At 36.7% G+C, this 16,451-nt stretch overlaps 1 protein-coding gene across 2 annotated transcripts in view; it reads left to right on the top strand.

The window, feature by feature from the left end:
• The window catches only part of LOC127658514 (TGF-beta receptor type-1), a 56,586-nt gene extending 40,135 nt beyond the window's left edge, over positions 1-16,451 (top strand). For both annotated transcript variants that reach the window (XM_052147824.1, XM_052147823.1), the window contains 6 exons: positions 4,462-4,692; positions 6,415-6,582; positions 7,419-7,575; positions 8,602-8,726; positions 12,255-12,385; positions 13,553-16,451. In XM_052147824.1, the coding sequence (XP_052003784.1) occupies positions 4,462-4,692; positions 6,415-6,582; positions 7,419-7,575; positions 8,602-8,726; positions 12,255-12,385; positions 13,553-13,678 (938 nt within the window). In that variant the 3' untranslated portion in view covers positions 13,679-16,451. The remainder of the gene's footprint in view (positions 1-4,461; positions 4,693-6,414; positions 6,583-7,418; positions 7,576-8,601; positions 8,727-12,254; positions 12,386-13,552) is intronic.

Raw genomic sequence — 16,451 nt, 5'->3', positions numbered from 1 at the left:
CTAAAAATAGATATGATCCATTTAGACTCTTTTAAAAAAATCATTATTTTGTCATCTCATAAAATGTCACTATTTTGACATTTTTATGAAAAGGCTCACTTTGTTCACGTCAATTGGTGTAACTTCTTGATATTTTTTACTTAAAGGGCAAGTTCACCCAAAAGAAAAATTATCTCATCATTTACTTCCCTTTACCTCATGCTATCCCAGATGTGTATGACTTTCTTTACAATCAAACTTGAAATTACGATGGTGCCTAGACACTGCAGTGGCAAGATGTACAATGAAAAATGAGTTACTCGCTGGTAACTCTTCTCACCCAAAACCAACTGGATCACTTCGGAAGACTTGGATTTAACCAAGTTCTACCAAGTTCTGGTCACCATTCACTCGCATTGTATGGACCTACAGGAGCTGAAAAATTCTTCTAAAAATCTTCATTTGTGTTCAGCAGAAGGAAGGAAGACATACACATCTGGCATGGCATGAGGGTAAGTAAATGATGAGAGAATTTTTATTTTTGGGGAAATAACAAGACAAACATATTAGTCAAGGACCCACCTGCTAAATAGTGAGCCATTTTACCTCACGTGTTATAAATGCTAAATAACACCTTTTGAATATCAACAACCTAGATAATGTACCTTGATGTACAGTGGACACACATGAAGCATTTATTAATGAGAAACCTGTACATTAAGTTCAGTATTGTTTAATGGCCAAACTGGCACAAAATGCCAGCAACCCTTTCACCCTGCAGCTTTTGCTTGATTACCCACTGAAGCTAAGCAGGGTTGAGCCTGGTCAGTACCTGGATGGGAGACCTCTTGGGGAAAGCTAAGTGCACTTCTCGTAAAGAGTGTCCTGGCCAAATTTCCCCATTAGCCCTTATCAATCATGGCCTCCTAATAATCCCCATCCATAAATTGGGCTGTATCACTCCACTCGCTCCTCTCCACCAACAGCTGGTGTGGCACAATACTGCTGCCGTCAAATCATCGAGGTGGATGCTGCACAATGAGACCCTGTTCACCACGCTTTGAGTGGAGTGTCAGAAAAGTGCTATATAAATGTAACGTTCATTAATGATCATCAGGCTTTATATGATATATCCTGTGAATGAGCATGAAGACCTGAAAAGTGGTTTTGCAGAAGACTTTAGGTAACTAGGACTAGTTTTGAGATCAACGAGACAAAGAAAAGTGACAACACAAGTGAGTCATGACATTGCAGTAATGAATATAAACACAAAGCAGACTGTAGAAAAATAAAACAATTCCATATTTTAATCTCAATTTACCTGTTGGCCCCATTTTCTGAACTCAGGCCTGAATTTGGAAAACTCAATAGTAATGGATGTAGTTCATCACCTCTTTGCCTTATAGTCATAATTGTGGTCTGTTTTGACAAAAGACTCATTGCCCATATATTGAGAAATTGAGACTTATGAAAAAGCAAGATTTTGCTTTAAAATCACCTTTAAAATCTGGATTACAACAGGACCATCTTGTTTTTTAATAACATCTGAAATAAGGTAGTTAAGTCATTAAGGCAAGCTAAGGCACAATTCTTTATTAACATTATAAATGAAGCTAAAGGTAATAGTAAAATATTATGGGAAACCATTAATCAATTGACAAAAAAAAGATTTTACATTAGGTAATAAATGCCTAGAATTCGATTTTCAAGGAAGAATAACTGATAAGTCAGATGAAATGGCAGACATATTTAATAACTATTTAGTTGACTCAGTTCAGTGCTTGTCTGATAACTTTGGAATGAGAAAGTTATTCAACGGAAACTGCGTTTTGTTATTTTACTGAGCAAGTAAGGTCAAAATTAGACAGGGGTGGAGTTGTAGGTGTTCCTTGATCTACGTAAGGCATTTGGCATGCTGACCCATAATATACTTTTAACTGAACTATCACTTTTTAATCTGCCAGTTGATGCAATAAAATGAATCGTATTTGACTACAAGAAAACTTGGGTTGAAACATATATTTCCTCCTTAAGAGGTTGATTAACTGGTGTTCCACAGGGGTCTATACTTGGGCCCCTACTTTTCAGTTTGTACTTGAACGATCTTCCAGATGCCTGTCCAAATGTACATATTCATATGTATGCAGATTATACTGTGATTTATGTACATGCCAAAACTGCTGAACAGGTAGCGTTCAAGTTCTGCAATGACTAAAACCTTTGATTGGCTTACACAGTGCTGCCTTAAATTAAACTTTCAGAAAACAATAAAAAAAAAAATCACAAATTGTGCCAGATTTTACTCACATTTGACATTTGAAAAGCATATTAAAAAAGTAGTTTGTGCAGTTAAATTTAACATTAGAAATTTGGAATTTAAATGGAATCAACTTTCAATAGATGCCGCTAAAGCATTTTTACATTCATGATTTTTTTTTCTCATTTCTCTTACTGTATCACATCGTGGTCATAAGCAGGAGAAACCAACCTTAGTCCTCTACACAGTTTATACAAATGGGCATTAAAAATATTTGTCAAACAACCAAATACATATCATCATTTTCACATAATTAAAAAGTATAATTTTTATAATTTTAATATTTGTTGTCTAATGTACAACCTTGCTCCATCACAGTTGAAAGAATGTGTCACTGTGCTTAGAAAACACATGACAAACTAGAGCCTGTTTAAGAGGAGACTGTGAAGTGCAATACAGAGCCACAGACTTTGGTCATTCATTTCTCTATAAGAGCTGTCAATATTTGGAATTTGTTACCAACTAACATAAGACAATGTCCTACATCTAAAAAAATATGGTTAAAGACAAGCCAAACTTGCAAACATTGAATAACTTGTAAACCGGTAATTTCCATAATTTTGAGAACCTTTTAATTTTGTAGTTCATGTATTTAAACATGTAATGTTATATATTATTGGTATTTTTTATGCATTTTTGCTTTGGGTTTTATGTTTTTGTTTGTTGTCTCTTGACTAATGTTTTAATGATAGCCTACTATTTTAATGTAGGCTACTTTTCCTGCCAAGGGACTACAGATGAAATTTAGCTCTGTAGCTAATTCTGAGGCAGTCATCGACTGTCCATTGTCCCTGTCAAATAAACTACTAAATAATAAAAAAAAAATGTTAAGACTTTTTTAAAGTCGTAAAGAAAAACAGTTTTTTTCTTTATGAATTATTTTTTTTTATTTTTATATATAAATAATGTTTTATGAAATTATTAATTACACTGGCCTTAAAAGCAACTAGAGACACAATGTAGCTCAAGCCAGAAGTCTGATGATGTTATATTCCAAATCTGATTATGATCCCATTAAAACTCAAAGAGTTTTATTAAGCCTCGTATGTGCCTACTATGGCGAAGGTTAGCATGCTAGCATTAGCTTATCTCCACAACAGCAGCATGTAAACAGTACAAATTAAACATAGCATACTGCATATATCTTAGTTTCAATTATCGTTGAGTGTTTATAACAGCTTTATTTATTGAACTCGTGGATTCCATTCATAAATTTAAGCCCGAAATCTAAATATTTATAGAATATGTATCCTATAACAAAAAGCAGGTTCAGTGACAGAATTCCTCTATTATACAGACATATACAGAAACCATGTATTTTCATAATCGTGTATACAGAATATTTGCAACATATTTCATAAGACTAAATGTTATAAAGATTTACAGAGTTTTTAATCCTACTAAAGTAAGGGATTCTCTTCTTCTACACTCCATATATGGATCATATCTTGCCCGCAGCGCCCTCTGTCTTCCTGGTTCAATAGAACACACGCTATATAAGAGTATTAGAATACTGTAGCGCTTCCGATTGCATAATTTGGAAGAAAATTGACATTAATTCAGTTTCTGATTTTGATCATGAAACTACTTTCTGTCATCAAAGCATGAGATTTAGAGCTTCCAAATGATGTATTGCTTTTCAAGTTTACTTTACAATTCAACTTTTAAACATGCATTTAATGTAAATGGGTGTTTAGGTGGTACTGTAGAAGCCCATCAGAGGTTAAGGGGTCTGTTTTTGATGTATTGAGACATAAATTATTAATTAAGGAATGAATAAATGTGCTATTAAGCATTCATAACATGTACTTAAAAAAGTAGCCATTTTCATTCATGTTATTTTAACTGCATGGCAATGATTTATAATGAATGCATTTGTAAATGACTTATTAATGAACCCTTTTAAATAAACCTTAAATTGTTCATGTAACCCCTCTGTCATCATTTACTCACCCTCATGTTGTTTCAAATCCATATGGCTTTCTTTCTTCAGTGTGACACAAAAGGATATGTTTAGCATGTCTGGCTGCTCTTCTTCATAATGACAGTGCAAAGTGTCTTTTGTGCAATATGTTTTTGGTTTTTTTATGACATGAGGGTGCGTAAATGTGCGACATTTCTGCTGTTGTTTCCATAGCTGACATTGTGATGGGGTATTTTCTCAGGATTGCCACTGTTGGTCCAGAGAACGATTGCTCGGACTATCGTGCTGCAGGAGAGCATTGGAAAGGGGCGCTTCGGGGAGGTGTGGAAGGGTAAATGGAGGGGGGAGGACGTCGCTGTGAAGATCTTCTCCTCACGAGACGAACGCTCCTGGTTCCGTGAGGCGGAGATTTATCAGACCATCATGTTACGGCATGAGAACATTCTTGGGTTCATCGCCGCAGATAACAAAGGTATCACATCACAGGTTTTGCACAAGTCATTTGGACTGTTATGAAGTATTTACACTGAACTTTCACTAGTGATTTATAGTGTTTTTTATGAAGCTTGACAGCTCCTGCTAACTATAAACTGTTATTCTATAGAATAGAGCTGCTTAAAATGTCATCATGTTCTAAGGAAAAAGTAACAGCATATTGGTTTTGATTAAATAAGTGAGTAAAAGTACATTTTCCATGTTTAGGTGAATTATTCCTTTAACTCCTTTAAGACTTGACAAGACATACTCAAAATAAAATGGTCTCTTTTAAAAGACTGTTAGGAGATGCTGTACAAAATTCACAAATTGTACTTTTTTAAACCATTGTGTTATTCCTGCAGTAACTTAATGACATAATGGACTGCAGCAGAACAGCAACAAGGAAATCAATTATTGTGGGGGACAAGCTGACCATATTTGATTATTGGGAGAGGGGGACATGTCCCCCTCAATGTACTGTATATTGTGGTTACAGCCCTGGTTCAGAGCAATTCAAGTTTGAAATACTGTACCACATCAGTCCCTTTCAGCAGGGGGCAGTAAGCGTGTCTCCAACTTTACAGGCAACTATCCACATTTACTGACAGTTCTTGCATTCAAACACAGCTAGATGGAGTGCATTTCAGAATGCAGTAGTCAAAATTATGCAAAACGGCGTCGTAATATGCCGAAGGGGGCCACGATGTGCAGAAAAGGGTAGCAACTTTTAGGCCTATTTCTATGTAAAATCCAGGGCCAATTTCTCTTCCCGGTATTAATGATTATAGGTAGCCTATTGATAGGGAATTCCAATTGCCACTCTAGGTTAATGCTGCTCGTAACTGCTGGTCTAGGGTCAGTTTCCATACCTCAAATTCAAACCATAATTTCTGGTAAGAAGTGAAAGGCTGACTCTAGATCAGTGGCTGTGGAGATTTTTTATTTTTCATTGCTTGAGTGGCTACAACCGAATGTCAGTTTTTATAAAAAGTAAACGTTAATTTGAGCATAGCAATGTTTGTTTAGGTTTTAAATGGAATAACCTATGATATTTGTGGGATTTTTTCTTTTTACCTTAACGGGATAGGTCAACCAAAAATGATCTCATCATTTACTCACCCTCATGCCAATCCCAGTTGTGTATGACTTTCTTTCTTTAGCAGAACACAAATGAAGATTTTGAGAAGAATATTTAAGCTCTGTAGATCCATACAATGCAAGTGAATGGTGATCAAAACTTTTAATGTCCAAAAGTCAGCATAAAAGTAATCCATGTCTTCAGAAGTGATATGATGGGTGTGAGTGAGAAACATATCAATATTTAAGTCCTTTTTACTATAAATCTCCACTTTCACTTTCTTCTTCTTCTTTGGGGCTATTTGCATTCGTTGTGCATATCGCCACCTACTGGACGGGGCTGGTCAAAGGTGGATTTAACTACTGGAGTCGAATGGATTACTTTTATGATGCCTTTATGTGCTTTTTGAAGATTCAACGTTTTAACCATCATTCACTTTCACTGTATGGACCAAAAGAGCTGAGATATTTTTCCAAAAATCTTAAAATTTGTGTTCAGCAGAGGAATGAAAGTTATACAAATCCGGGATGGCATGAGGGTGAGTAAATGATGACAGAATTTAGTGAACTATTCCTTTAAGCAAAATAGTTTCCAAACGTTTAATGTGTACATTAACTGTAAATGTAAATGTCTCTGCAGATAATGGCTCGTGGACACAGCTGTGGTTGGTGTCAGAGTATCATGAGCACGGGTCGCTCTTCGATTATCTGAACAGATACACAGTATCAGTGGAAGGCATGATCGTTCTGGCAATGTCCATTGCCAGCGGGATCGCACACCTGCACATGGAGATCATAGGCACTCAAGGTGTGAGAATATACAATCAAACTTCATTTATGCAGCATCCGGTCTTGATTTTCTGTTTATTTAAAGATTTATCACATTCATAAAGCAGTCAAGGGCTTCACAACTTTTAATGAAAAAAAAAAAATAGTTAATTTATATATTTATGTTCCATTTAGGCGCAAGATTTAAAGCTCATACTGGACAAATAAATTAAGTCTGCTTGCACAGATAAGATTACTTTTGTAACTTGTCATCTGTAACTAGGGACACACAATTTTAACTCCATCTTTTTAACTACTGTACTTCTAAACACCTAATGCCACTGCACACTTGCAGTTATCAAAAATTCATTTTATTTTTTTTAAATCAAAAGTGGGTATTCCCAGGAGTAATGATGTCATGTTTTATATCAAGAATTCATATTTTTACAAGTAGTAATTCCATTGCTGATATCAAGAATTAGCATTTTAAATTGCAAAAATGTATATATATCTATAATTCATATATTGAGAGTTTTCTCTCTGAAACCCTCCTCCTCCCCAGCACCACCTGTCTAGATCTGCTTTATGGGGATTGTATATGTCTTATTATGCATCAAGCACCATGTGTTACATGCTCAATACCGCTTGTATGTGTGTTCTAGCAGCAGCAAATCTTCATATTTGCTCTGCAGCAGCAGCGTAATCAGATCTTGTCCGCAAAGACCAAACCTACTAAAATGTCATATCCATTATAACACCTTAAATGTATTACTAGTGTTATGACTGAACTGCATCTGTCTGTCGTCGTGCAAGGAAATGCATTTGACAGGAGTGTGTTGTGTATTGTCATTGAATAGTGTATTACTTATGACACAGGGAAACCCGCCATCGCTCATAGAGACATCAAATCAAAGAACATCCTGGTGAAGAAGAATGGAACAGCTGTGATCGCTGATCTTGGTCTGGCCGTCAAACATGACTCCAACACCAACATCATTGACATTCCCATCAACCATAGAGTGGGCACCAAGAGGTTAGAATAGCTTATTTATTTTTTCAAAGAGTTGAAGTTATTAACCACTGAAAATCTTCTGATGCACTGCCATATCTCATTCAAACGAATACATCACAAAATATGCCATGTTGCAATCAATCACGAGAAATGTGGAGCCAATGAGCATTTGACCTTACATGCTGTAAAACATATGTCATTGCGCTTCTTGAGGCGGCAATTTTTGAATTTTGAAATCAGTGTTGGAGTTGACCCTATCGGCTGTTATGGGTGCTACAGCAGATGGAGACGGAGATCGTTGGAACAAACTTGATTTTGGGACTGTTCCTCAAACAGAGATATATGAAGACCTGGATTAAAGCGCATGAATAAAATGGATTACTCTACTTTTTTGAGATTGTTTGATAGAATTTTGTTTTGTGAAGTGCATCATATTCTGAAAACTCCTTTTGCATCCCATTGCAAACAAAAAAACTATTAAATGCTTACTGAATGTTAAACAATTACCGAATGGTTATTTATTTTAAAGTTGCACTCAGTAATGCAGACAAGTTAGTGTCACATGACCAGATGAATACTACTCGCTTAATCTCAGTAACTGTCCTGCAATTGGACACATTCATTCATAGATTAAACGAATCCTTGGTTTACTGTGCATAGTGAATTTCTACAGTGGCATCTGACTGAAAACTACTGTTTAAATAATGCAGCTTCCAGGCCACTAGGAGTCACTGTAAGCCAATGCAAGTCCCTTTGACAAACTCCAAAAAATTGCTAAATGCACCTTCAACATTTTAAAGTTGAATTGTGGCTACAGTGATGTAATCTTTTGAAATGAATTGATAATGTCCTATTAGGTAAATGCAATTTAACTGTGTTAAATAAATGGGATGGTTAACATTTAACTATTCTCATTAACTATATTACTCTAATGCATGTTTGTGTGTGTGTGTGTGTGTGTGTGTGTGTGTGTGTGTGTGTGTGTGTGTGTGTGTGTGTGTGTGTGTGTGTGTGTGTGTGTGTATGTGTGTATGTGTGTATGTGCAGGTACATGGCACCTGAGATCTTGGATGACTCTATAAACATGAGCAGCTTCGAGTCGTTTAAGCGGACTGATATCTACTCGCAGGGTCTGGTGTTCTGGGAACTCGCTCGCAGATGTTCCTTCCGAGGTGCTTTATTGTGTTATAGTGGACTTTAAGAACAGAGTGATCCAATCACAATTAATACACACCAGCAATGAGACAATTATTCTGTTTCTATTCATGGATGCCTTGTGGAAATAAGAGTTTTCACTAAAGTCAAATAGTTGCATTAATATCAATTCTAAAGATATAATTTCCTAGCATCTGTGAAAAGGGGTCATATAATGAGAAACTGAAGTGTCCTTGATCTTTTGATGAAAGCATGCTATGAAAACATTTTGTTGATTTCAGAGCTCAATACTTCATCTACAGTTTAAAAAAGAGCTTTTATTGAAACTAATCTGCAAAAATGAGATGTTCAGATTTTTTTTTAAACTTAACTGACATCAGACAGATGAATACATCAACTCACGACCTGCCACATTTACACTTTAGATCTGAAATCAAATACATACTATTATACCTAATCAGCAGAAGAACCAATGAAATGTTCAAATAGTATTAAAGTCAACATGTAGCTGACATTTATTTTTAACAAGATTCCTTATTTCAATCTGATCTTAACAGTTTGAGCAGCACATGAATTGTTTTGTAAATGTGTTACTCAAAAAAGTAATAAAATGACTACTTACTAAAAATGACTATGTCTCTAAAATTGTAACCAGATTACTGACTCTACTGATTACTTCTTTTAAAAGTAATCCCATTACTAATTACTTTCTTATTACTTTCTAATAAAACACTTTTCACAGAAAACTTTTAGATTTTTCCATTCAACAAATTTAAAATAATGTCTAAATTTCCTTCCTGTTCAATGCCACACAAAAGTCATAGGCCGAGTTCGGAACTGCATACAGCCATACAACTCATACTATTTCTGCCATAGACATATATGACTTTTGGGCTGATCAGGGGCGGAATGCCATCGGGACAACAGAGTGGGCCAGTGGTTTGGCCTTTTCTACATATCGCGGCGGCGTTTTGTTGTCTGTTCTGCATAACGCGGCGGCTCATTGTTGCTTATCGCGACCCATTCGGCACATTTGTAGAAAAGGCCGAACCACTGGCCCGCTCGGTTGTCCCGATGGCCATCCCGTCCCTGATTGGCCCAAAAGTGCGTCGGCCCACCGGAAAAATGCCTGGTATGACAGATTACCAGTCCAGCCCTTCATTCATCAGCATGCATTTCTGAATTACAATGACTCACTAGGGGGCACACATTCTGTAGCTGTCACTGAAATGAAAATATGCACATGAATCCTACATAAATAATGTATTTATTTTAAATCTATGTAACCCAAGCTATATACTTAATGTACTTAATTGAAACTATAATTTGATTTCAGGAATTTACAAATTAAACCCCATTTCCAGAAAAGTTGGGAGATTTTGCAATAAAAACAAGAATCTGTGATTTGTTAATTCTCTCAAACCTTTATTTAACTGACAAAAGTGCAAAGAAAAGATTTCCAATGTTTCCACTCACCAACTTAATTGTATTTTGTAAATATAAACACATTTTGAATTTAAATGCCTGCAACACACTCAGACAAATGTGGGACAGGGGCATGTTTACCACTGTGTTACATCACCTTTTAATTACACAGTTTAATCGTTTGGGAGCTGAGAATACTAATCGTTGCAGTTTTGCAAGTGGAATTTTGGCCCATTCTTGCTTGATACAAGACTTCAGCTGCTCATCGTTGTGTGATTCTCCTCTTCATGATGTGCCATACATTTTCAATAAGAGACAGATCTGGACTGCAGACAGGCCAGTCAAGCACACACACTGTGTGTGTGTCTACGAAGCCACGCTGTTGTAGCACGAGCAGAATGAGGCCTGGCATTGTCTTGCTGTAATAACCATTGACTTCCCAGGAAACAACGTTGTCTTGATGGCAGCATATGTCTCTCTAAAATCCCAATATCTGCATCTGCATCAATGGCACCTTCACACATATGCAAGCCACCCATGCCGTGGGCACTAATGCACCCCCAAACCATGACAGATGTTGCTTTTCCAACTTTCGCTGATAAAAGTCTGGATGGTCCCTTTCGTTTTTGGCACGGGGAACTCAACGTCCGTTTTTCCTAAAATCAAACTAAAACCTGGACTCATCTGACCACAGCACACATTTCCACTGTCTTTCGGACCATCTGAGATGAGCTCGGGCCCAGAGAACTCGCGGCGTTTCTGCATTGAATTGATGTATCTCCTTGCGTAATAGAGTTTCAAGTGGCATTTCTTGATGCAGCGGCAGACTCTGTTCAGTGACGACGGTTTTCCGAAGTACTCCCGAGTCCATGGGGCTATACAGTATTTAACACAGTAGCATGACGGTTTCTCAGGCACCGAGGGCTCAAAGGTCACGCACATTCAACAGTGGTTTCCAGCCTTGCCCTACACAGACTGAGATTTCTCCAGATTCCCTGGAATCTTTTCACAATATTATTTATGGTAGATGGTGAAAGACCTAAATTCGTTGTAATCTTACATTGAGAAATGTTACTGACAAATGTTTGACAATTCTCTCATAAAGTTATGCACAAAGTGGTAAGACACAACCCATCGTTGCTTGCAAAGAATGAGCCTTTGGTGGATGCTCCTTTTATACCCAATTCTCCTGCTTATTGTGGAATGTTTCAAAACGGTGTAAATTAAATGTTCTATCAACTTTTCACTCTTATTTTGCCCCTGTCCCAATTCTTTCTGAGTGTGTTGCAGACTATTACTCATTTCATATGCAAACATGCTGTTTACCCAGAAGTCTTAAAGGCACAGCAGCAAACAATGGCTTGTTTAATTGGGTCAGAGAAGTGACAAATATTTTTTGACAAAAAACTAGACTAGGATTATAAGTGGATTTCAGTGGGGGGAAAATGATTACATCGCTGCATTCAAATCCTCCTGGGAAATTCAGAAAGATTATTCCCATTTCGCAATTTCGTGAAAGCTTTTTTTTCCAGTAAGCTTTTTAGCACCGGTACAACAAGCTGAAGAGCAAAGTCACACATTAGGTGTGTAATTGGTGCTTTACCAGTTCCATTTCATCATTCTCATTTTGTCATATACAGTGATGGGAACTGAAGTTGAAATGAAGTCTGTCGTTTCATAACCCAGCTAAATGAGTCTCATTTTTTTGCCAAATGTATCTTTATTCTTCATTAACCGAAGACAAATGCATACATATCAAACTGTACAGTCAAAAGGCACTAGTAAAAACTCAAGTATTACCAATAATAGAGCTTTCACCATGATTCTTTAATCGACACACCCCAACTCAAAAATTCCAGAAGAATTTCAAAAGAAAAGCCCAAAACTCCCACTGGTATTTACAACTGTATGGCGCTGTTCATGTGCGCTCAACTCATAAATACAGTCATTCTGAAATGACTTGAATGCTCAAAAATGATAAAAATGAAAGATCCTAAAATACCAAATCCATATGTACAAAAGAACTTCTAAATTTGGATAAATGAATAAAGTGAGTTACTGAGACGTTCCAGCAATACTTTTTTACATTTCTGTAGTGATTGAAGCTTTGTGTTCTGCAGGGATTCATGAAGATTTCCAGTTGCCTTATTACGATCAGGTGCCATCAGACCCATCGGTGGAGGACATGAGGAAGGTGGTGTGTGAACAGAAACTGCGACCCAACATTCCCAACCAGTGGCAGAGCTGTGAGGTGTGTGTGTGAGAAGTGTGGCATTTATAGAACTCACTCACATGAGAAGAGGGATATTAGGCAACTACTTTCCTTTTCCTTTAAAAAAAACCTTTAAAAGAACATTATAAAAGAAAATGGCTCTAGTTTTGAAATGGCCCATAAGAGAGAGGTCACTTAAAGTGAGAGTTCACCCAAAAATTGAAATTCTCTCATCATTTACTCACCCTCATGCCATCCCAGAAGTGTATGCATTTCTTTCTGCTGCAGAACACAAATTATGATTTTCAGAAGAATATCCCTGTTGGTCCTCACAATGCAAGTGAATGGTGACCAGAACTTTGTATGTCCAAAAAGCACATTAAAGTAATCAATATTACTCCAATGGTTCAATCCATATCTTCAGAAGCATAATATAGGTGTGGGTGAGAAACAGAACAAAATCAAAAGTCCTTTTTTATTATAGATCTCCACTTTTACTTCCATTTACACATTCTTCTTCTTTTGTTTTTTGACGATTCCCATTTTTCGTGCATATTGCCACTTACTGGTTGGGGCTGGTCAAAGATTTAGATTTGTAGTAAAAAAGGACTTAAATACTGAGCTTTTTCCTCACCCACACCTATCATATCCCTTCTGAAGACATGGATTAAACCACTGGAGTCGTATAGATTACTTTTATGTTTCCTTTATGTGATTTATGTGAGTTCTGACCACCATTCATTTGCATTGAGAGGACCTAGAGAGCTGAAATATTCTTCTAAAAGTCGTTTTTCAATTGTGTTCTGCAGAAGAAAAAAAGTCATACACATCTGGGATGACATGAGGGTGAGTAAATCATGGGAGAGTTTTCATTTTTGGGTGAACTATCCCTTTAAGTAGGACAGACCAACTCTAGACAGCACATCGTTATGAAGACAAAGCCAGACATTTTCGGACAATTTTGAAATCCCGGCCAGATACTTTTTTATAGGTCTGAAAAAGAGGACATGTTCAGTTAAAAAGGATGCATGGTAACCATAAATGTAATGATACTTTTATGCTGCCCTGTCCTTGTATGGAATAAAGCAGCATGAACATTCTGCTTAACATATCAGTCAGTGTTTCATGTAAGAAATACATTTAGATTTAGTGAACTTGTTTTTTCTGGACTGTTTGTGTGTAAGTGAATGATTCTGTTTGTTTCAGGCTCTAAGGGTTATAGGTAAGATCATGCGGGAGTGCTGGTACGCCAATCCAGCTGCTCGCCTGACGGCACTGCGCATCAAGAAGACCGTTTCTCAGGTGACCGTTGTCAAGGATGTTATAGAATAACACAACGGCCTGATGTCAGGTGACAGCGTTAATGGGACATTATATATGATCGAAAAGTCTGTGATGCCAAAGAGTCATGCAATTCTGTCCTGTAATGACACTGCATTGACAGAATGAATGGAAGAATAGTAATGTGTTTAGTTTCTTAGCCTGTAGATGGCGATAGATGTGTAAAGATATACTGCTACCTCAGCCCTTCCTGTAAGTGCCAATTGCTTTGAGTTGCACATTATGCTTTGTGCCATAAATGTTTTGTTTGGTGTCATTTATAAATGCATATTTGTGTGTATGTACATATAACATATACTATATAGTGTTACTGTTCCAGTTCAAACAATTGAAAAGAAATCAGATTCACTTTAGGAATAACATCAATCAAAAAGATGAAATGGTGTTTGAAAGCATATGTTTTTTATAAATGGTCAAGGATACATCAAATGTATATAGGAAGCCCAAGTGAGGACCAAAAATGAAAAACAGAATTTATTTTTGTTGAATTTCAAAAGAACACAGGCTGCTGTTTCTGACGTCAGAAAATGTAATGTGGTCTGCAAGGAAATGGGTGTCTTTTAGCCCTGGCTTTCTGCAGGTTGTGGTTTCCTTACAGTTACTGGAGGATATTTTTCTACTGTTTTACATGCTTTTGATTGCACTGTGTAGCTGTAGAAACACGTAAGGATGATTTCCTGTAAACCTTGTTATTTCTGAATGTGAAGGAAATAGTGTTTTGCTTATGTGCTGATGTCTGGGACAAACCCTGTCGTCTGTTTCACGGCTGCTATATGCAGAGAGAAAACAGTACAACTGATCATCCAAAGCCTTTTAACCAGACGCTGCATCTAGAGGACTTCAGGATGCCAATGTGAAATGTATGACTGTGAATAATGTGGATATATTGAAGCATATTAATACTCAAGTTCAAATTGTACTCTATTGCACTATACAAAAGCTCCAAGCTGCTGAAGTGAATGGTAGTTAACACTCAACCAACGTGAAATGCATTTTGCAACTATTTAAATAGCCTCACATATGATCTATTGTAACTATATCAATCTATCTGAATCCAAACATAACATCTTGTGTAAATACATGAGTTAATTAACCATGAGAGTATGTTATTTGTTGCAATGTTACAATGTTGATATGAATTGTAATGTTCCGGTACATATAGCGTTAGTTCTCCTTTCTGAACAGTGTAATGTGGCATATGCTTGTATGTGACATCACTTCAACCGTCTGATTTGCTTTAAATTGCCTCTGTCGATGTGACACTAACAAAGCCTGTTTGGATGAGTCCAATTCTGCCTAATGTAATGAGAATAACTTATTATCTGAACCAAAAGAAGTATGATGCATATACCGAATGTTCAGTTTTAGTCTTTATTCTTGTTTCAGACAATAAGATTGTCTATGGACAATAGAGTGCATGTCATAAACATGCAAATTCAATGACGATTCAAACATGTTCATTCAGTCTGAACCAAAGAGACAGTGTTATGATTCTAGTTTTTTCTAGTCTTAGATGAAGTCTCGTGGAGATGTTTAAGGTCAGAAAAAATTGCAACAGGCCCAAATGATAAAGAGAGATGGCTAGTTTTGTGACATGCTAAAGCTTTTTGTAATGCAGCATTGCCAATTTCCTTTGTGATGAACAGAATATTCCAGATTATGTATTGCGTATTAAACAACCTGGTAGAGTCAAGCTACTATACGTACTTTTTCGCTAAATCATTTTTACGTGGCTCGTTGGACGCATCGCAGTTTCATGGTGAAATGAACACTACATACATTACAACCACAATTACTTGTATTCACTTTCACACAAATCACGAGTAAAACGACAGATTATCAGTTAATAAACATGTATTTTTTGCACTGTTTTCCAAAAATGTTTTGCAAAGATTTTTTTATGTTTTGTTTTGCAAGAGGAACGTTTAAATTCATCCCTGACAGCTTTGCTGTCATTGCTGTCAAAAATTAAAGGTGGCACTACTGTAAATAAGGTCCATTAACCTTAAAGGTGCACTCGGCCATTTTTTTTCCTTAATTAAAACGTTTCATTTCTAATGAAATTAATACAATTTTTGAAACATATGTATGAAATGATGACCACTCATGTGAGATGAAGTGTTCAGTAATATCAGTAACCCTCTAAAAGCTGTTTTATTTTACATGGGGCTGGGGCGCCCTCATGGGGGCAGACATGTTAGCTACACATGACCAGATGAATACTACTCGCTTAATCTCAGTAACTGCCCTGTAATTGGACACATTCATTCATAGATGAAATGAATCCTGGCTTGCTGTGCATTGTGAATTTCTACAGTGGCGTCTTTAACTGAAAACTACGGTGTTTAAATGGTGCAGCCTCCAGGCCACTAGGAGTCACTGTAAGCAAATGTAAGTCACTTCAACAAACTTCAAAACATTTCTGAGTGCACCTTTAAAAACCTCATCTGTTTGGGAGAACGTTTAACTTGCTTTTAGAGCCACACAGTGGACATTTCACCCTGGACCTCCTGTGTTATGTTTAATGAACCACGTAATGCAATTGTGTAAAAATGTCAAGATGTGTCTGTATTCAGATATACCCAAAAGGAGCCTGAGCTGTTGCCGTAAAGGTGCCGTCTGGATTTGAAGTAGACTTTCAAATGAGGAGGGTGTACTGTATATATTTCCATTGACATACATGGCTTTTGTATGAGTAGCATTATGCTTTTGTCTTTATTTTAGAGTATTTTATTAAAAATGTGAACCATTCAACAATAAACAA

Source organism: Xyrauchen texanus, chromosome 18, assembly GCF_025860055.1.
Source record: "Xyrauchen texanus isolate HMW12.3.18 chromosome 18, RBS_HiC_50CHRs, whole genome shotgun sequence".
Classification (NCBI taxonomy): Eukaryota; Metazoa; Chordata; class Actinopteri; order Cypriniformes; family Catostomidae; genus Xyrauchen; species Xyrauchen texanus.
This window is presented reverse-complemented; position numbering and strand designations above follow the sequence as displayed.